General features: G+C 44.5%; 1 protein-coding gene across 1 annotated transcript in view; it reads left to right on the top strand.

Annotated features, from left to right (window-relative positions):
- The first annotated feature begins 797 nt into the window (after positions 1-797).
- LOC126452318 (dehydrogenase/reductase SDR family member 11-like) overlaps positions 798-22,238 on the top strand; it is a 39,992-nt gene continuing 18,551 nt past the window's right edge. The window contains exons 1-3 of the mRNA XM_050091061.1: positions 798-929; positions 11,617-11,629; positions 21,496-21,651. Of these exons, the coding sequence (XP_049947018.1) occupies positions 798-929; positions 11,617-11,629; positions 21,496-21,651 (301 nt within the window). The remainder of the gene's footprint in view (positions 930-11,616; positions 11,630-21,495; positions 21,652-22,238) is intronic.

Raw genomic sequence — 22,238 nt, 5'->3', positions numbered from 1 at the left:
TGAGTGCACCAGAGTAAACTTCAGAGTTGGTCATTACATTATGAGGGGTACATCAAAGTGTCCACACTACGAACAGAGATGTCCAGCACTGCAGCGAGGTGTCTGTCTGTGATCCGTCACTCACCTCGAATGAAAACGTCCACACGTCCCAAAAGTGCAAGAGTCACAAACGTGTACAGCGAACCGGCACGTGGGACATCGGTCAGGTTTCCACCAAAAGGAACATAATGACAGCACTCCGCTCTTTGAACGCATTTGCATTGCTGATGCCATTTTTAAGGCTATGTATAGAGCCGCCACATATCGAAGCTTCATAAAACTACAGTAGCTGACGCATGGTATTCCACGATGTCCGCCAACAAATCTTCATGTTTTCAACAGAAAGGGACAGAGAAAAAATGTGTTATATTACTTATTGAACTCTCGTAGAACAATACCTTCATTTCAAATGTGGAGTTTACTCCGTCGACGTTAAGTAGCTTAACAAAACGGTCGTCTGCAAACAAATTGTTTGGAACAAATGCTGCTACGTTTTTATTTATTTACATACAGCTGCGGTCAAACCGAATGTCGGTTTGAATAAGGCAAAAACTGCTCTTGTACCTGTTCCAGGTTCTAGAAGCTACTCGTTAAGGCGTTCCACTGAAGTCGTCCATCGGAGAGACAGATCTGTTTGCCCGCCGGCGGAGAGGAGTAAGGACTGCGATCGGGCGATAACGAGCTGCCCTGCCGGAGCTACGCGGGCCGCCTGTCCTCTGGAGGCGAACAGCCGCTGAGGCGCGCCACTTGCCGTCAGGATGGAGCGGTACGCAGGTCGCGTCGCCCTGGTGACGGGCGCCAACTCCGGCATCGGCGCCGCCACCGCACGGGCGCTGCTCAGGAGGGGGCTCGAGGTCGTCGGCCTCGACAAGAGGATCGACAGGGTCCAGGTAGTTAACTAACCAGCACCCTCGGTACAGTCTCTCAAAAGTGGACAGGTTCAAAAAATTGTGCCAGTACTTCAGTTCGAAGTGTTATTTAGCTAACTGCCACAGAAGCAGCATGGATTTCAGAGCAATAGAGAAATGAATGTAATGTATTAAGAGTAAGATATAACTTTTTTCTATTTTTAGCTCAGTCACTTTTTTATGACACAATCGTAACAGGTTTTTAGTCTTCAAAGCCCATCCTCAGATGCTACTTTTTTTGAGTCATCAGTCTTCTGACTGGTTTGATGCGCCGGCCACGAATTCCTCTCCTGTGACAAACTCTTTATCTCAGAGTAGCACTTGCAACTGACGTCTTCAATTATTTGCTGAACGTATTTCCATATCTGTCCTCCGCTACAGTTTGTCCCCTTTACATCTGCCTGTAGTACCATGGACGTCATTCCCTGATGTCTTAAACAGATGTCCTATCTTGCTGTCCCTTCTCCATGTGAATATTTTCCTTTCCTCTCCGATTCTGTCCAGAAACCCCTCTTTATTACCTTACCATTCAATCTAATTTTCAACATTCGTCCGTAGCACCAGATCTCAAATACTTCGATTCTCTTCGGTTCCAGGTTTCTCACAGCCCATTCTTTACTACCACACAATGTTGTGCTCCAAATGTACTTTCTCAGAAATTCCTTCCTCAAGTTAAGGCCCTTTTTACCGGTGCTAGTCTGCTTTTAATGTCCACCTTGTCCCGTCCGACACAAGTTATGTTCTTGCCTAGGAAGCAGAATCCACCTACTTCATCTACTTCGTAATCGGTCCTGACGTTAACTTTCTCACTATTCTCATTTCTGCTGTATCTCATTACTTTCGTCTTTCTTAGATTTGTACTCATTACACTGTTCATTCAGTTCAGCGGATCATGTAGTTATTCTTCGCTTTCACTCAGGATAGCAATGTCATCAGTGAATGGTATAATTGATATCCTTCCACCATGAATTTTAATCCCTCTCCTGAACATTTCTTTTTTTTTCCCTCATTGCTCCTTCGATGGTACAGTAGGGTCGAAAGACTGCATTCCTGTCTTACACCCTTCTTAATCTGAGCACTTGGTTCCTGGTCGTCCACTCTTATTATTCCCTCCTGGCTCTTGTACATACAGTATATGACCCGTCTCTCCCTACAGCTTACACCTATTTTTCTCAGAATTTCGAACTTGCGTATCCCACTTCTTTGCGTATTGATTCTTCCCGACTAATCTCTTACACTTCAGCCTGCTCTTCATCACTACTGCATTCTGATCTGCTCCTGGTTACGCCTTACAATCGAGTATCTGATTTCGGAATCTCTGCATGTGTATGACGTAATCTAACTGAAACATTGCCGTATCTCCCAGACTTTTCCAAGTATACCCCGTGCTCTTGCGATTCTTGTACAGAGTTTTCACTATTACTAGCTGAAATTTATTACAGAACTGAATCAGTCTTTCTCCTCTCTCATTCCTTGTCTCACGCCAATATTCTCCTTCCCTTACAACTGTACTCCAGTCCCCGATTACTATTAGATGTTTATCTCCCTATTCGGGCTGTATTACCCGCTCATTATCTTCATATACTTTCTTTGTCTCTTAATATTCAGTTCGCGCCGTCGACATTTACACATGAACTATCGTTGGTGTTGGTTTGCTGTCGATTCTGATAGAAACAACACCATCAGAGAACTGTTCACAGTAACACACTCTCTGCCCTTCCTTCTATTTTTAATGAATCCTACTCCTGCTACACCATTTATTGCTGCTGTCGATATTACCCTACACTCATCTGACCATAAATCCCTGTCTTCTTTCCATTCCACTTCACTGACCTCTACTATGCCTATAATGAGCCTTTGAATTTCTCTTTTCAGATTTTCTAGCTTCTCGGCCACGTTCAAGCTCCTGACAAATCCACGTCCCGACTCGTAGAACGCTATGCTTTCGTTGGTTATTTAACCTTTTTGTCATGGTCACCTCCCCTTTCGCAGTCCCCTCCCAGAGATCCGAATGGGGGACTATTCCGGAATCTTTTACCAATGGAGAGTTCATCATGAAACTTTTTCAGTTACAGGCTACATATCTTGGGGGTACAGGTAATGTTTCTTTAATGCAGTGATTTCCATTGCCTTCTGTATTCTTGATCGCGTTTACTTAAACTTATGGGCTGACTTTTTTCTGGTTCATAAACATTTTATCTTTATCTGTTATTACTTTTATGTTGTAATTTCATGTACTGACACGTTCCATGACCTTGGACATTTGACATTGTTGATTCTTCCGCCCTTAGGGGCAGTTTCCTAAACCGAGGACAAGAGAGTGACTTTAACCTCCGTCCGCTCCATCGCCCTCTTTGACAAGGCCGTTGGCAGGAACAGGGTGATTCTTATGTCGGAAGTCTTCGCCCGCCAATGCTGGTTATTAATCAATATTTATGTAGTTTCGTGTTTCGAACTTGGGACCGAAGACGTCAATCAAATGAATAATCAAAGGCGATACCCCTCGACCACTTGTGCATCACCAATGCTGTTATGGACAATACGAAAGGTTACAGTAGGACCTGAAACAAGTGCTATTTTTTTCACTTGGTTTACTTGTGAGCTTATTAATGTGCTATAACAATGTATATGGTTTCATAGATATGAGCGGCATTTTATGGACGAGTGCTCATCACCGTCTCCCCAAACGGGATGTTGTTTCTTCCAAAATGTATTAACAGTTCTTTCTGCTAACAAGTGAGTCCGACTGTAAGACTGTAACACTCTAAACACTATTCCCTGAACTTGTCATATTCACAGAGACTCAAAACTCGCTATCTAATGTCGGTAAACAAACAAACCAAGTCTTACCATAATGTTGTGTTTGGCCTCTATATGCACATTAGTGAAATCTTTCAATAGAGTCCAGATTTTCTCAATACTGTTAACCGTAATGAAAGCGTCGTCCCTACGTGGATTCCCATTTATTTTCACGAAGCATCTTGGTGATACCCGCCTGTTGCTCGAGCTGTAGTAACAAATTAGGCAGACCGTCTCTGAATTTCTTCGACATCCTCCTTTAATCCGTACTTATGGAGTTCAAAAATACTGCAGCTGTGCTAAATTTTAATCAGAATTCTTCCAACAAATTTAAATAGATAAATCGCCTTCCCTACAGCCGACACTAGTTGCCCGTTTCATTTCATATGACTTTGCAGTGTTACACGTAGACATACAGAGCGTAACAGGTGCAATTTATTTTAATTTTATACACACGTCTAGTTCCGCAGGACCAAACTGAGGAGCAAATGTCCAAGGTCATGGAATGGGTCAGTACATGAAATTATAACATAAAGGTAATAGCAGATGAAAATCAAATGTTTGTTAACCAGAAAAATGCCAGTCCGTAAACAATCGCGATCAAATAAACTAATATTGTTAACAAGAAATGACAGTAAGGAATAGATATATCTATATATACTAAGAGGCCAATGTCAAAATACCCTGACTCGCGAACAGGCGTCGACCAGAGGTTCGTGAACTTTCATCACTTATTGCCCGAACCGCCCGTTTCTCAGCCAAAATTATCCTTTTGGAATGGGAAGAGTTACCCTAAAATGTAATTCCATACGGCATAAGCGAATGAACATAAGCAAAGTAGACAAATTTTCGTGTCGAACGATCACTCACTTCAGTTACCGTTCGAATAGTAAAAATGGCAGCATTAAGTCTCTGAACAAGATCCTTAACGTGGGCTTTTCATTTATCTGAACACCTATAAATTTGAACTGCACAGTTTCACTAATCATATGCCCATTTTTTGAAATTGAAACGTCGGGTTTTGTTGAATTGCATGTTACAAACACTAAAAATTGAGTCTTACTGTGATTTAGCGTTAGTTCTTTTACTACAAGCCATGAACTTATGTCATTAACTTCCCTAATTTACTTTGGCAAACACGGATGGCATAGAAACAGGTCTAAAATAGTCTACATTATCCCTTTCCCCTTTTTATAAAGCGGCTTTACTACTGAGTACTTAATCGTTCAGGAAACTGACCATTCCTAAAGGGAAAGTTACAAATATGGCTAAATACAGGGCTAACATGTGCAGCACAGTACTTGAATATTCTGCCAGACACTCCATCATATCCATAGAGTCCATAGTCTTCAGTGATTTAATGATTTAATTATTGACTCAATCTCTCCCTTTTCTGTATCACAGACGAGTATTTCAGACATCATTCTCGGAAAGGCATTTGTCAAGAAAGTTATATGATTCCCTGTAGCAATTTCATTTTTATTTAATTCACCAGTAATGCTCAGAAAATGATTGTTAAACACTGTACATACATCTGATTTATCAGTAACAGAAATATTTTTTCCAGGAACTGACTTTATATCGCCGACCTCATGCTGCTGACGACACACTTACCTCACAACTGACCATATGGCTTTAATTTTATCCTGTGAGTTACCTATTCTGTTTGCATAACACATACTTTTTGCTTTTCTAATAACATTTTTAAGCAACTTACAGTACTGTTTGTAATTGGCTACTGCAGCTTGATTGTTTTTTGTTTTTTTTTTTTTTTTTTTGTTTGTGGTTTTAGGGCGCAAAACTTCTATGGTCATTAGCGCCCAGCCCATGACGTAGAAAACAGGGAAAAAAAACGAAATTTAAAATCAGCAGCAATGGAAACAAAGTCAGAAAATTTGAGAAACTAAAGGCAGAAGGAATGCTTAAAAGTCCACTATAGAAAGGGGTTGGTTGTCCCCAAAAAAAAGCTTCAAATGACTGACGTCATTTCACTGTCACTAATAAACTGTAGAACGCGGTCAGCTGAGCGCGTGTCATCTGCTAAAATCGACGATAGATCAGGCGAGAGCTGTAGACGGGAGCGTAACGGATTAAAATAGGGGCATTCAATTAAAAGGTGTCTGACCGTCCACAGCTGAGAGCAGTGGGGACAGAGTGGGGGAGGATCACCGCTTAAAAGATGTCGATGACTAAAAAGACAGTGCCCTATCCGGAGTCGAGCTAAAATTACCTCCTCCCGACGACGCGTTCGGGAGGAAGAGGTCCAAGCGCAAGGAAGGGCTTTCACTTCCCGCAATTTATTGTGGGGAAGTGTTGACCAATGCGCATGCCATAAATGAGTAACTTGGCGACATAAACCGCTCCGTAGATCGGTAAACGGAAGAGACTGAAGAGCTGGCCGAGGAAGAGAGACTGCAGCCTTGGCCGCTATATCGGCCGCCTCATTTCCACAGATACCAGCGTGTCCCGGGAGCCAGAGGAACGCCACTGAGACGCCCCCCAGGTGGAGCAAGCGCAGACAGTCCTGAATCCGGTGGACCAGAGGGTGCACAGGGTAAAGAGCTTGGAGACTTAGGAGAGAGCTGAGAGAATCTGAGCAGATTACGTACTGTATCCGCTGATGGCGGCGGATGTAGTGGACAGCCTGGAGAACAGCGTAAAGCTCCGCAGTATAAACCGAACACTGGTCGGGAAGCCGAAAGTGATTTGGGGTGTCGCCAACAATATAGGCACTCCCTACACCTAACGATGTTTTCGAGCCATCGGTGTAAATAAATGTGGCTTCCGTCATTTGTGCACATAGAGCAGCAAATGCCCGACGGTAAACAAGTGTAGGGGTACCATCCTTGGGAAATTGACATAGGTCTCTGAGCAAGTCGATCCGGAGACGGAGCCAAGGCGGTGCTGTACCCCAAGTTGTCAAGAAGGTTTTAGGAAAGCGGAAGGAAAGAGAATGGAGCAGTTGACGGAAGCGGACTCCCGGGGGTAGTAGGGAGGAGGAGCGGCCTGCATACCAGACATCAAAGGAGGCGTCGAAAAAAAGGTTATCGGCTGGATTAGCAGGCATGGAAGACAGATGGCTAGCATAACGACTCAGAAGGACTGCCCGCCGATTGGACAGCGGAGGTTCAGCAGTCTCAGCATAAAGGCTTTCCACAGGGCTGGTGTAAAAAGCTCCAGACACTAAACGTAATCCACGGTGGTGGATAGAGTCGAGACGCCGAAGAATAGACGGCCGAGCAGAGGAGTAGACTATGCTTCCATAATCCAATTTCGAGCGCACTAAGGCGCGATAGAGGCGGAGAAGGACCACTCGGTCCGCTCCCCAAGAGGTACCATTCAGGACACGGAGGGTGTTAAGGGAACGCAGACAGCGAGCCGAAAGATAGGAAACGTGGGAGGACCAGCACAGTTTTCTGTCAAACATAAGACCCAAGAATTTAGCGACGTCAGAAAACGGAAGGTTGACAGGACCTAGATGTAAGGAGGGCGGAAGAAACTCCTTACGTCGCCAAAAATTAACACAAACGGTCTTACTGGGTGAGAAACGGAAGCCGGTTTCGATGCTCCACGAGTGGAGGCGATCGAGACATCCTTGAAGACGACTTTCAAGAAGGCTGGTCCGTTGAGAGCTGTAGTAGATCGCAAAATCGTCCACAAAGAGGGAGCCCGAGACATCAGGAAGGAGACAATCCATAATTGGATTTATGGCGATGGCAAACAGTACAACACTAAGCACGGAGCCCTGGGGTACCCCGTTCTCTTGGGAGAAAGTACGGGAGAGAGTAGTGTTCACCCGCACCCAAAATGTGCGCTCTGCCATAAATTCGCGAAGAAAAAGGGGCAGCCGGCCTCTAAAGCCCCAAGAGAACAGTGTGCGGAGGATGCCCGTCCTCCAACAGGTATCGTACGCTCTCTCCAGATCAAAAAATATTGCTACCGTTTGGCGTTTCCGGAGAAAATTGTTCATGATATAAGTGGAGAGAGCAACAAGATGGTCAACAGCAGAACGATGCTTTCGGAATCCGCATTGGGCTGGTGTTAAAAGACTGCGGGACTCCAGCCACCAAGCTAAACGGTAATTCACCATACGCTCCAAAACCTTACAGACACTACTCGTGAGAGAAATGGGGCGATAGCTAGAGGGGAGATGTTTGTCCTTTCCAGGTTTCGGAACGGGAACGACAATAGCTTCCCGCCATCGCCTGGGAAAGGTACTGTCGGTCCAAATTCGATTATAAAGGCGAAGGAGGTAACGCAGGCTATGGGTTGATAAATGCAGCAACATTTGGACATGGATACCATCCGGTCCTGGGGCGGAGGAGCGAGAAGAAGAGAGTGCATGTTGGAGTTCGCGCATGGAGAAAACAGTATTGTAGCTTTCGCGATTTTGAGAGGAGAAAGCAAGATGTCGCACTTCCGCTGCACGTTTCTTCGAGAGAAACGCTGGCGGGTAATTTGAAGAGCTCGAAATCTCAGCAAAGTGCTGACCCAATGAGTTAGAAATTGCGACGGGGTCCACTAAGGTATCATGCGCGACAGTGAGCCCAGAGACCAGGGAGAAACTAGGCGCGCCTGAGAACCGTCGAAGCCGACTCCAAACTTCCGAGGAGGGAGTGAAGGTGTTAAATAAGCTAATAAAGAATTTCCAGCTTGCCTTCTTGCTATCGCGGATGACGCGACGGCATCGCGCACGGAGCTGCTTATATCGGATACAGTTGGCCAAAGTTGGATGGTGACGGAAAATGCGAAGAGCACGTCGCCGCTCACGTATTGCGTCACGGCATGCCTCGTTCCACCAAGGAACTGGAGGGCGCCGGGGCAATTCGGAGGTGCGTGGTATTGAACGTTCCGCAGCTGTGAGAATAACGTCGGTAAAATGTGTGACCTCATCGTCGACGCTGGGAAAGCGACGGTCATCGAATGTCGCTAGAGACGAAAAAAGTGTCCAATGGGCTTGGGCAAACTTCCAGCGTCGCGAGCGCATATATGGCAGTTGAGGCTGCAGTCGAAGAACACATGGAAAGTGGTCACTCGAGTGTGTATCATCAATGGCGAACCAATCGAAGCGCCGAGCTAGCGGAACAGTACCAACCGCAAGGTCCAAATGGGATAAATTTGCCGTGGAGGCAGATAAAAATGTGGGGACCCCAGTGTTGAGGCAGACTAGATCCGCTTGGTGGAAGACGTCTAGCAATAGTGAGCCACGTGGACAAGGATGTGGAGATCCCCAAAGCGGGTGGTGGGCATTGAAGTCCCCAACCAACAAATAGGGGGGTGGAAGCTGATCAAGAAGATGAAGGAGATCAGCTCGTGCCATTGGTGTAGACGATGGAATGTATACCGTACAAAGAGAGAACGTGTACCCAGAAAGGGAAAGACGGACGGCGACAGCTTGGAAGGAAGTGTTTAAGGGGATTGGGTGATAATGGAGAGTATCATGGAGCAGAATCATGAGTCCTCCATGGGCTGGAGTGCCTTCAACAGAGGGGAGGTCATATCGGACGGACTGAAAATGAGGGAGAACAAAGCGGTCATGGGGACGCAGCTTTGTTTCCTGAAGACAGAAGATGACCGGCGAGTAGGATCGTAAGAGGATCGACAATTCATCCCGATTGGCTCGAATGCCGCGGATATTCCAATGGATAATCGACATAGGCTGAACAGAAAATGGAGGAACGTGACCAAGGGTGCTGTCAACTCAACGACTGCTCAGAGCTTGCGACCGACAGCATGGAATGGCATTCAGTCGAAGGCAGAAGATCCTGATCCATAGGTTGGTCAGGAGCAGCTCCTGCCACCAACGATCGGCCAGTTGACCGGCCACCAACAGTGCGCCTCGGCTACACAGAAGATGGCCGAGGGCGATTTCCGCCAGGTGGTGCTGTAGATGGGACACGCCTTGGCGGAGAAGGAGAGGAACTGTGTTTCTTTGTAGCCTTCTTGGAGGTATGTTTAGATGAAGGAGGAACCGATGGTTGTGAAGTTGTAGTACGTAAAAACTCTTCACGAGAATGCACTTTTTTTGAAGACTTGGCGTCTGACTTTTGGGCTCGAGATTTAGCAGAACCCGACGAAGGGTGGGCCATAGAGTGGGCAGGCGAAAGAGGTGAGGTTGAACGGGCGATCTTTGCGCTGGCCGATCTGACGACCGTGGTACTAAATGTGAGGTCGCAAGTCTGCGTGGCCGCCTCCTTTGTTGACCAAGGAGAAGCAAGGACAGCGCTGTATTTTCCTTTCTGAGGCACGGTGGGCTGTCGACTGGCGAGTAACTTTCGAGCAGCAAAGGTCGACACCTTTTCCTTCACTCTTATTTCCTGGATCAGCTTTTCGTCCTTAAAAACGGGGCAATCTCGAGAGGAAGCAGCGTGGTCACCCAAACAGTTGATGCAGTGAGGGGATGGAGGTGGACAAGCACCCTCATGGGCATCCTTGCCACACGTAACACATTTGGCCGGATTGGAACAGGACTGGCTGGTGTGATTGAACCGCTGACATCGATAGCAACGCGTAGGGTTTGGGACATAAGGACGAACGGAAATTATCTCATAGCCTGCTTTGATTTTTGATGGGAGTTGAACTTTGTCAAATGTCAAGAAGACAGTGCGGGTCGGAATGATGTTCGAGTCAACCCTTTTCATAACCCGATGAACAGCGGTGACGCCCTGGTCAGACAGGTAGTGCTGAATATCTTCGTCAGACAATCCATCGAGGGAGCGTGTATAAACGACTCCACGCGAGGAATTTAAGGTACGGTGCGGTTCCACCCGGACAGGGAAGGTGTGGAGCAGAGAAGTACGCAGCAATTTTTGAGCCTGGAGGGCACTGTGTGTTTCTAACAACAGGGTACCATTCCGTAATCTGGAACAAGACTTTACGGGACCCGCAATTGCGTCGACACCTTTCTGAATAATGAAAGGGTTGACCGTGGAAAAGTCGTGACCTTCGTCAGACCGAGAAACAACAAGGAACTGTGGTAACGATGGAAGAACCGTCTGTGGCTGAGACTCAGTGAACTTACGTTTGTGAGCAGACATAGTGGAAGGTGAGGAAACCATTGCGGAAGAATCCCCCATGATTACCGGCGTCTCCGATGGCGCGCTCCTCCCTTGTGGGGGCCCTCACCGAGGGCACACCCGCCTTAGGTGATTGTTCACACCTCAGGTCACACCTCCCGTCAAACGGACGGAGGGACCAATCGGCACTTTCGGAAGGTATCAGCTCGGGTAATCACCCCTCCCTGGGCCTGGCCGTTACCAGGGGGTACGTACGTGTCCTACCTGTCTACCCGGGGCGGGGAATTACGCGTTACCCCGTCACCGGCTACGCATGGAAGTGCGTGGGTCGGCCTTCAGACACGCACACGGAGGAAAAAAGAGAAAGGGAAAGGAAAGAAGAGGGGGTCTCAAACGCCGCAGCGGAGAAAAGGGCAAGGAGAAGAGGGAAGGAAAAGAGAAGGACAGAGGAAGGACGAGGACTTGTAAGTGTAGAAAGCAAGTAAGTTGGAAAAGTTTCGAGCGTCCGTCTCCGGACGTAGGCACAAACCATACTCCCAGAGGGGGAGAAAGGGAAGGAAATAGCCAGAGGTGAGGGGGGGGGCGAAGATGGGAGACGGGGAGGGATGCGGAAAGGGAAGGGAAGGTATGCAGCCCGGAGAGGAAGGAGGGCCACATTAGCTCGGGGTCCCGTGCTCGCTACGCACGTGTCCACAAAAGAGTTGTGGACCCCCTGGGGGGCAGCTTGATTGTGACTACTTCTAGCATTTTGATATAATTCCCGCTTTGTTCTACATGATATCCTTATTCCACTTGTCAGCTACGCGGGCTGCCTTTTACTGCTAGTACCCAGTTTAAAACGTTCTAATGGAAAGCAAATCTCAAAGAGTATGAGAAATGTGTTAAGGAAAGCATCATATTTGTCATCTATGTTATCAGCACTGTAAATATCCTGCAACTCTTGTTCCTTAACGACGTTTAAGAAACTGACTATTGCTGTTCGATTAACGTTCCTACATAGTTTGTAATTATAGTGACGTTTGTTTGAGTACAAAAGCCTTTTAGTGTTAAAATCTGTGCATCATGGTCTAAAAAGCCATTCACCCTTTTACTAACAGAGTGCCCATCTAGTAATGAAGAATGAATAAAAATATTGCCTATGGCTGTGCTACTGTTTCCCTACACCCTAGTTGTAAAGAACACCGCCTGTATCAGATCATATGAATTTAGAAGATCTACCAACATCCTTTTTCTGGCACCATCATTCAGAAAATTTATATTGAAGTCACCACATATAATTAATTTCTACTACTTCCTACAAAGTGAATCAGGAACCCTCTCTAGCTTGTGCAGAAATGATCTGAAGTCAGAGTTAGGGGACCTCAAACAACATTAATTAGCAGTTTAGTTTCACTAAATTCAACTGCCCCTGCTCAACATTCAAATATGTGTTCAGTGCAGTGCTGTGATACGTGTATACACTCACATGGAATTCTGTTTTTACGTACATAGCCACTCCCCCATCCCGCAAGGGATGAAAAACAGCCAGCTAATCTGTATTCTGGTAAAGGAAGCCTCTGAAGTGTCAAATTATTTAAGTGGTGCTCCGATATACCAATAATCTATAAGCAGTTCACTAACTTTGCCTCTAATACCTCATATTTTGATAAAATATGCTAATTCCCTCTCTACTTGGAAACATGACGTCCTCTGAAGGTGAGCCCTTAGTTAGAGGGACTTGCTTTAAGTACGTGCTGATATTTCTACTGCTGGCTGAGGACAGCGTACTGAACAATATTATATCTTTATTCATGTCACTGCAGACTAAAAGTCATAGTCAGTAGAAGTCATATATTTGCAGGTGTGAAGTGTGGACGTGTAGACGCAAAACGCTTTGTGTATACTGACAGGCATAACACTCTTAATGGTGCAGTATGATCATGCAGTAAGCCTCAGGTCGTAAAGTTTCTCATGTGTTTGTGGGAAGACTGTTCCAAGCAGAGAAACAACAACCAGCACGCTGATGTGTGTACACATCAAGGTCCTTTGTATGAGAATATCCGCAACTACACCTGTTACAGCTTGTATGATCGCCGTGTCTGTGTCCTTCAGCACAACACTAATAGTGTACCGAACAAGACAGCAGTGTTATCCCTACTCATCTGCATTAATTGACACTTTTCTACATTTCTAGCATGCTGTCATTCATCATACCTAATTGATATTATCTCCGACTCATCCTGTAGCCTCTAACACACACTACGAAAACACTGTCCCTTACACTGCAGTGTAGTCAGCAAACAGTTGCCTTATCCATCACATCGTTTATCCATATATAGAGAATAAGACAGGTTCCATCACTCGTCCCTGACATACTCCAGGTAATAACCTCGTCTCATTTGCCCTCTGGAGCAACGTACAAGGTAGTGTTGTATATTGTCGGACCTTCATTAAAACACAATAAAGCATTGCGTGGAATGCATTCTGGAAATCTAAAAAAGTTGAATTTGCCTGTTGCCTTTCATGAATGGTTTGCAGGTTTTCATACAAGAAAAGGACAAGTTGAATATTTAACGATCGGTGCATTCTCAATCTGTGCTGATTTGCGGACAGAAACTTTTCTGTCCAAAGGAGATTTATTATTTTGCTCGATAGCGTTACGGATCCGTTCATTTACTCTTCTTACAAGCAAGAGTCACCTGCGCTTTTTTTTCCATTCAGTTGAGACTTCACTGTGGGTGGGAGATTATGCAAGCTAGGTAAGAGACCAGTGTCAAAGAGTACTCCCCGTAACACCGAATACCGCATTCCGTACGGACCCGGCGACTGATTTCTTTTCAGCTTTTTCAGATGCTTATCTATACCAGAGATGACTATGACTATGTTTCCTGTACTGGAGTTTGTGTGACGGTCAACCGATGATGTCTGTACTATATTCCGCCGTGAATGATTTTTTAAACGTAAAATTAAAATTACTGTTTCCATTACTGTCTTCTGGTGTCACACCAGACTGGACTGTTCGATGAGTGACTGGACAGAAGCCTTCGACTCAGTTGCTGATTTTATGTACGGCCAGAAATTTCTCCAGGCCTCGTCAAGATCTGCTAAGGTATGGAAGTGGAATTTGTGTGCTTCTTGCTTCTTCTTACAGATGCAAGAATTTCTACTAACTTTTGCCTGTCGTCAGTTCCGTTTCTGTTTTGAACGTAGTGCAACATTTCGAATTTTCTTATTAAACGACGGTGGGTCTTGGCAGCCCTTAATCCACTTAATACGTGGCTAGCTGGGTTGTGGTGACAGACGGATCTGTAGCGCGCCCCAAGGTCTCGGTTAAGGTTGTAAGGTGAGATATGTGCTGTCTAGTGAACAGCGGGGGCCAACAATAAATAACTTTTAAGTGTGATGCAGCGTGTTGCATAATTGATGTTTCAGTTGTAGATGTCGTTCATGTGTTTTGTTGACAAAGTGTCTTTTCGTTCTTGTCAATGTGGCTTAGATCGTGTTGTTACAACGACGATCTTATTAAAATGGTGAAATTTTCAGTAGCAGGAAATAACGAACGAACGTCGACATTAACACGAACACGAAAAATATTTCAAAATACCAAAACTGAAAAGTGTAAGCTTCACATTAATCGGTGGCCTCGTTTGTTAACTGTTTCTTGTCGTTTCCTAGTAGTGCAATGTAATGCATGAAAAACACAATGTTGTGTATGTTCTACAGGATTAATTTGTTTAGTTGGCCGGTGTAGAAGGCCATCATTAGACTTTAAAACACTATCATCATCTAACGAGTTAAAATATTTGTAAACAATATTCGAAAAGATGTTACTCATCTAGACTGAGGCAAAAACACATAATACATATCATCTTTGACAGTGCGGTAGCAACGCAATTAAAAAGGTAAAAATTTTAACAGTGAACAGATACAAAATGAGCAAACAAGGAAAAGCATTAACAAACTCACGAACACTGCCTATGTAACAATTTATATCAATCAAATGAAACTTCATCGTTCCAAAACAATTTTTTCAAGTCTGAAACATCTATTGTGTATGTATGGAGACAGACGTAACGGACGAAAATTTGTACCAAGGCCGGGATTCAAACGCGAGTGTCCTGCTAGTTAGGCAGACGTGCTAACCACTACACCGCACGGGCGGAGTGGCTTTGCACAACTGCAGGGCCTACCCTAGCAAGTCTCCATCCTCAACCAACCTCCCATTCACTTCTCAGCCCACTTGGCACAGCCTCTAAACTCGAACAGTGGAGAGACGCACGTACAAACTTCCATTCGTCGCTTCAGACTGCGTATATACAATTTACATCAAATTAACAACCCCAATAAAATTGGTATTTAACAAGACTAACGAAAAGTAGCTTGAGGAGGTATTACGTACGAAAAGTGAGACAGAAACAGAGTAAAAGATAAATTAGACAACTATAACAATAGAATTTATGAAGTACTTACATGATTACAATGAAATAAAAGTAAATACAGGAAACTGGAAGAATGTTAATAAACTAGGCAGCGTTAGATGGAATGGAAAACTGAAAGGATTAAGAGAAGTTTAGAGGAGGAGAAGTATCGAGCGGTCTTTCATCATTTGATATTAAATTATAATTGTGGGCCAGATGTATGTTGATTTCCAGGCCTTCCAATACACTGAGTTTCTGGCCTTAGTCTGCTAAGTAAAATGGGACAATAACTGGTAGCTGGGGTCTTCTCAGTACATGTTCAGCGAATGTGGGGTAATCATTCTGCGACCACCTGTTGATTTCATGTTCTGCCAGCAAAATTGCTACCCCTCTGCCTGATTGGCCAATATAAAACTGATCATAATAAGGACAAGTAATTTTTTATATCCCACTTTACCTGTCCTAGCTATGGTATTGTACACTGTTCCTGCAATCAATGCAAAGAGCAGCAGTGCAAGCATAGAAGAGTTGAATTTTCGGTTCTTGATTCCGATGAAAGTTTCGATCTGTCAGCACAGGATTGTAGCTATTGAGTGTGACAAGAAATTTGTGCCTCAGCCTAGATGGGTACCTTCCTTTCCAGTTTTATGATACTGCAGTGCCTCTGTTGTTAAGAAGAACGATGCAATGTGCTTTCGGACATGCATGCATGCCTGGCATTGTGGTGACTACAGCCGTTATGAAATACATAAAATTTATTCACATTAGCGAATGCGAAGAACCATCAGCTTAAGTGAATGACGACAGTGAAAATTTGTGCCCACCCGAGATTCAAACCTGGACTTCCAACTTTATATGAGCATTCACGTTTACCACTTTCGCTATCCGTGAACGACTCATGGCCGGACCTAAACTTCCATATGTCGTCTTTCCTGCAACACAACCTGTACTCGTACACACATTGTGTAATTCCCGTACAGGGGAGGAAAGTTTAACTGAAAGTCGCTGTCCAGCGTTGCCAAATAAATTCGATAGTGCAGTTGGTTCAAATGGCTCTAAGCACTATGGGACTTAACGTCTGAGGTCATTAGTCCCCTAGAACGTAGAACTACTTAAGCCTGTAAGGATGGTTCAAATGGCTCTGAGCACTATGGGACTTAACATCTGAGGTCATCAGTCTCCTAGAACTTAGAACTACTTAAACCTAACTAACCTAAGGACATCACACACATCCATGCCCGAGGTAGGATTGGAACTTGCGACCGTAGCAGTCGCGCGGTTCCGGACTGAAACGCCTAGAACTGCTCGGCCACCACGGCCGGCTCGATAGTGCAGTGCCTGTCGTGATAAGAAGGACGATACACTGTCCTTTCAAACACGCATGCATGCACTTCTGAACCTCATGGATAGGATATAGCAGCCGTCCATCTCGCCTCCCTCCCCCCACCCCCAAGCAGTTTCAGCGTTCAATTTCAGGGAGGCTAACGACTTTTGCAGTGTCTTCCTGACGTCCAAAAAGAATTTTAGTCTGCAACAGAATACGTGATGATCTGAAACGCCCTTTGTACCAGACTAGGACTCGAACCAAGATCCTTTCCCCTAACTGGTAAATACTCTACTCACTGAAATATCCAGTCGCCGGTCGCGACTCACGACCCACCTACAAATCTATAGTTCTATCACAGTTTCTACACTTCATAGATCGGCATACCTTATAGGTTCAGAACTCCCGGAAAAAAGGATATTATACAAAATTGATTTTCCCACAGCCTGAATCATTGATCTTGGAATCAATTTAACACTTCAGGAGAGTATTTGCTTGAACATTCCGTCATATAATAACCGTGTGCTGCACACTCGAGTGGACTTGTAACTAGGGAGGGAACAAATGTGTCAACATTCAACGTAAAATTTGGAGTGTTCATAGAAAAGACCCACGTGAAACACCAGAAGGAAGTATACTGCGCGTGAACAGGTGATGTTACAGGTTACAGCAGTAATACGGCAGCCTTGGTTCTGGTTCTATTTCGATACCAAATTGATATGCAACATAATTAAATTGTGGCAGTTGATTGATTTATGACGTTAACATATTATACTGCTAAGAGATTTTTCATGTAACGCCACCCCCTCCACCTCGCCTTAACATATTGTTCTTTAAATTGATTTATGACATCCTTGGGGTTCATTTATGATCCCCTGAGGATACTCTGCCCTCCTGAGAAAAACCCCTCAACATCCCCCTCATCTGCCTCTTTCTCTACCCGTCTACGAATTCTCTTCGCCCATAGAAACTCACATTTCATGTCAAATTAATTGACTAATTAAATTTATTAACTGGTTAAATCCATGCCATCTGGGGAATGTTCTAGCCACACCTCCCTCACTCTCCCTCCCCTCCCCAAACTAGAAATTAGTAGGAAATAACTCAGTTGATTAGCTAATTGGCGAGATATCGATTGCTCCATATGAAATATTGTTTAAACAATTTCTGCTGGACAAGGCAATGTGTGGAATATTGTTTATTCAATATTTGTGGTTGACGATGCAGTATGGAAATTTTAAATTATTGTGGTGCTTCTTTATTCCAATCATGCAACGAATGCTGTCATCGAACACTAACCACATGTAATTACTCTGTCACAGATCGCCCTGAACATATCTGGCGAAACTAAACTGTTGATCATCTCACTGACTGCCAGACTGACCACACTGCACAGCGCTCGCCACTGGCCAGGGACTGCCCCAGCTGCGAGATCGCGATAATGCTCCACAGACAAAGAATCTGGTAGTGGCGTCCGTCCCAGATAGATACCAGGCTCACTTCCCGTCCTTCTCTCTCTCTCAAGAGAATACTTCCTGTCTGTGTGTACCAACGTATGCAAATACACACACCAAGATATCCTCCCCACACTTCCTCCCTTCCAAACGCACCTGTTCCCCTCAACACTCACGCAGATGAAACTCTGTTAGTGGCTACGTACCTTTGTTCTCACACTTCCGCTGCTATGGAAGCCTGTAGCAGATGGAACAAAGACATTAATACATTCAGGAAGAAGTAGGCAGAGTGTGTGGTGTACCCCACTATTCCCTTGTTTGATATGAACGAAGTACTGGATACCTGATAAACCCGCAACTGTGGATGTCTTGGAATTACTCCCTCACTCCATAATATCGATTGTATAATTAATTAAATCGATACTCTTCGTGGCTCTTCCCTTCATTCGATCCCTGCGAAACCCTACATTTGAGCGGGATAATGCACGACCGCATGTTGCAGGTTCTGTACGGGCCTCTCTGGATACTGAAAATGTTCGACTGCTGCCCAGGCCAGCACATTCTCCAGATCTCTCGCCAATTGAAAACGTCTGTTCAAAGGTGGTCGAGCAACTGGCTCGTCACAATACGCCAGTCACTACTCTTGATGAACTGTGATATCGTGTTGTAGCTGCAGAGGCAGCTGTACCTGTACACGCCATCCAAGTTCTGTTTGACTCAATGTCCAGGCGTATCACGGGCGTTCTTACGGCCAGAGGTGGTTGTTCTGGGTACTGATTTCTCAGGATCTACGTACCCAAATTGCGTGAAAATGTAATGACATGTCAGTTCTAGTATAATATATTTGTCCAATGAATACCCGTTTATCATCTGCATTTCTTCTTGGTGTAGCAATTTTAATGGCCAGTAGTATATTCAGCATTTACGTCAAGAGCCCGTGCATGATGTGAAAACAAGAGTGACCTGTGCAATTACTACAACTTGAATTACTGAGTCGATTATTTCCCTCCAAACCGAAACATCTTAATCGGTAAAGTTTACGTGATCAGTATACTGTAACCTTTGTCGAGAACTCTCTACTATTGAGAAGACCTACGGCTGTATCATGCAAAACAGTGCGAGAGCAATTGAGTCAGAGACAGTAGTAAGAGATACGGTATTTGTTCCTTAGCAAGAGTGTAACAAAATTTAATTTGCACCAATTTCAAAATGTAGTCTTACTGTTTAACCAAAACAGGGCATCCTTGTCTTTTTATTACCTACACAGAGATCTATAGTAAGTCTGAACATCAGCCACAACTCGTCTATGATTTTGGAATTTGGAGTAAGGGCTCTATTGCGTCTTTTAGGTAGAACTGTCTATCAGTTCCAATATTTGCCAACGATCCCCTTGATTTCTTTATAAATGTTTTCTCTTGGTGACCAACATCGCTAACCATGTTCGCCAATCACTCTCTCTTTGTCGGCGGATTCAACAACTTCTACTTTTCTTGTTGTCAGCAGGGCTAAAGTGTTTCTCTCACGCGATTGTTTTGAAACTCGTTTTTCGGAGCAGTTATCTGATGACGGATTTAATATTAGTTTACAAGATTGTTTGTTCTTACTGTCGATAATGTAAGTGAAAATTTCCTGGTTTGTATTAGCTGCATGAAAGTAGCCCCTTTCTCCTAATGTATATTTGAGCTACATCCGTGTAATTCAATTTATGCTATGTTGAATGACTTTACGACCGGCGCTTCTAATTCTGGCATCATGTTCAAGCATGCTGTTACCAGGCTAACTGGACCACCGCTAGTTACTTTCGTCTGGGTGTACCAGCAGTTACGTTTTATTTGAATTTCGCCTAACCTAATAATTTTGCTCGCCCAACCACGAGGAGAGTTTCTGTCCCAACTTTGCGATGCATATTCCCTTTACTGGTGAACGGCGTGTCTAGTGTTATGTGAGAGTTATTTGAAGCTCTCGCTCCGGCAGATGACAACTAACACTTCAAGAACCTCACGTCCCCTATTTGATATTACATCGGTTTCAGTTATTGGGTTTTCAGATTACGAATTTTTATCGGGAGATCTTTGGGAATTTCGAGTCACACTCAACAAAATGTGTTCCACATGCCCTCTCTTCCCTCTTGGCCGCTTCTGGTCTTTGGAGGACACTGGGGTAACTGTACGAGTCTCCGTAGCTCGTGGATTCTTCAGGTAAGCCCTGTACCGAAGTGACAAAGTTTCTGCTTTGGACAGTCCACTTGGCTCCAGTTCATAGCAACATGCTCGGGCTTTACATAGTCTTGTACTGTACGTTCGTGGTATACATATATCTAATATGAATATACCTAAACTGGGGTAATTTGATGTCAAGCAATAGATATTCCAGTTCGCATTCGTTATTCAGTACAAGATAATGAAGTCAGAAAAGCAGCGATATATACGAGCGACTTGAGACTCAACAATGTCCAAATGATACTGCTTTTGGAAAGCCTGGCAAATAGTTGTTCACAGGTGGCTCGATGACATGAGGCATCCTTGCAGAAGCTGTGTACTTTGCAAAGATAAATATGAGCCGCTTCTGTCTGGGACCCACAGAAAAATCCGGGCTAACATCTATGTTACCTCCTTTCTGACAGATCATACAATATGAAACAAGTCGGCGGACTCTTGATATGTACCGATTCCATGAATACTTTCTTGCCCGTTGCGAGGGCTGCTTGGAGAAAAAACTGCAAATTATATAGTGCAGGTCGTCCTAAGATGACTTGCTACATCGCAAGAACTCCATAAATCCATGTTTCGTTGAATAACGCGCTGCTCAGATTGCCCGACAGGAACAACAATTGGTACACACTTTAATATTCCTTCTTCACCATGACAATTATCAACCACATTTAGCTGAGGCAACGGCAGAATGGTCAACATTATGTTACGACGTCGGCTTCAAAGAAACTGGGTACCGAACTATCTAACAGCGCAAATCACATCAGCCCTACTTCCCAACAGTTCTAGTCTAATGCGGAAGATTTTCACAATAGGTTAATAGCTGGCCATGTGGCCTCCAATAGAACGGCGCACCTGACGTAGACGGTATCCTATCTGAATTGTGGTTACTGACAGTTGAAGAGGTGGTTTTTTAGATTTTGGTGCACTGAGTAAATTACAACAACGAGCCGAACACCAACTGAAGTCCTAAAAATTGTTTATTTCTCATACTGATTTGCTATAAGTTCTTTGAAGAATTCTGAAAATGTAAGTTTTTGGTTGTTACTTGCTTGGTGCTTTAATTCGATTAGTTTGTGGCGAAAGCTTAACACTGAATGACTATGTTAGGTTTCTTCACATACATGATCAAGTTAAGTGAGGCTACCTGTGTTCACGAATTCCCAGGTTCTGGGGAAACATGAATATTATCATCCTTAGTGGCAACAGCTTCTTTCTTCATGTAATTACGGCACTCACTTGTGTAGAATTCGTTAAATGGCAAACTTGATCTATCGCCTAATGATTTTTTTTTCTTCTGTCGCGTGCAGATTCCACAAATCTGTCGTTTATATCTTGCAGGCTCGAGAACTGAAGGACGCTCCGGGTATGCTCTATCCATTGCAATGTGACGTCAGCTGCGAGGAGAATGTTCTACGGGCCTTCAAATGGATCAAAGAGAATTTAGGAGGGGTCGATGTTCTTACCAACAGCGCCGGCATTTGCAGAGAAAACCTTTCAACAAGTAAGTGAGCCACAGTTCGTCTCCGTTCAAGTAAGAACTTTGAGACATCATGATGCTGCAAAGGATCTGGAAAGAGATTTATAGTTTATACGAACAGGTGGTAAATTACGCACAGAGCCGGTGCTGAAAAGGCTTCTTGTACGCTTACTGTTTCTCTCTGACCACGGCTGGATGTCTTGTTTATATCGTGTCATATGTTTGAGACCCAGAGCAAGGATCAGGTGGACCAACTTCGTGAGTCATCTATCATTCCCCTCAAAAAACATTTTTATTTAATAGTCATTCTATCGTAAGCCAACTAACAGTTACCAAGAATCTTGCTAAATTAATACAGATAACTGAGGTTTTTAAAGTAATATCGCATTGCATAATGACATTTGTACTATACTTAAAATTACAAGTGGTAGTATAAGAACATGTCAACGGTGCAACACAGTCATGGCCCGATTACAAAGGCGCGTGGATTGGCCGCGCGGTGTGAGGCGTCATGTCACGGAGTGCGTGGCCCCTCCCACCGGCGGTTCGAGACCTCCCTCGGGCATGGGTGAGTGTGTTGTTCTTAGCTAAAGTTAGTTTAAGTAGAGTTT

The sequence above is a fragment of the Schistocerca serialis genome, unplaced genomic scaffold (genome assembly GCF_023864345.2).
Source record: "Schistocerca serialis cubense isolate TAMUIC-IGC-003099 unplaced genomic scaffold, iqSchSeri2.2 HiC_scaffold_849, whole genome shotgun sequence".
Taxonomy (NCBI): domain Eukaryota; kingdom Metazoa; phylum Arthropoda; class Insecta; order Orthoptera; family Acrididae; genus Schistocerca; species Schistocerca serialis.
This window is presented reverse-complemented; position numbering and strand designations above follow the sequence as displayed.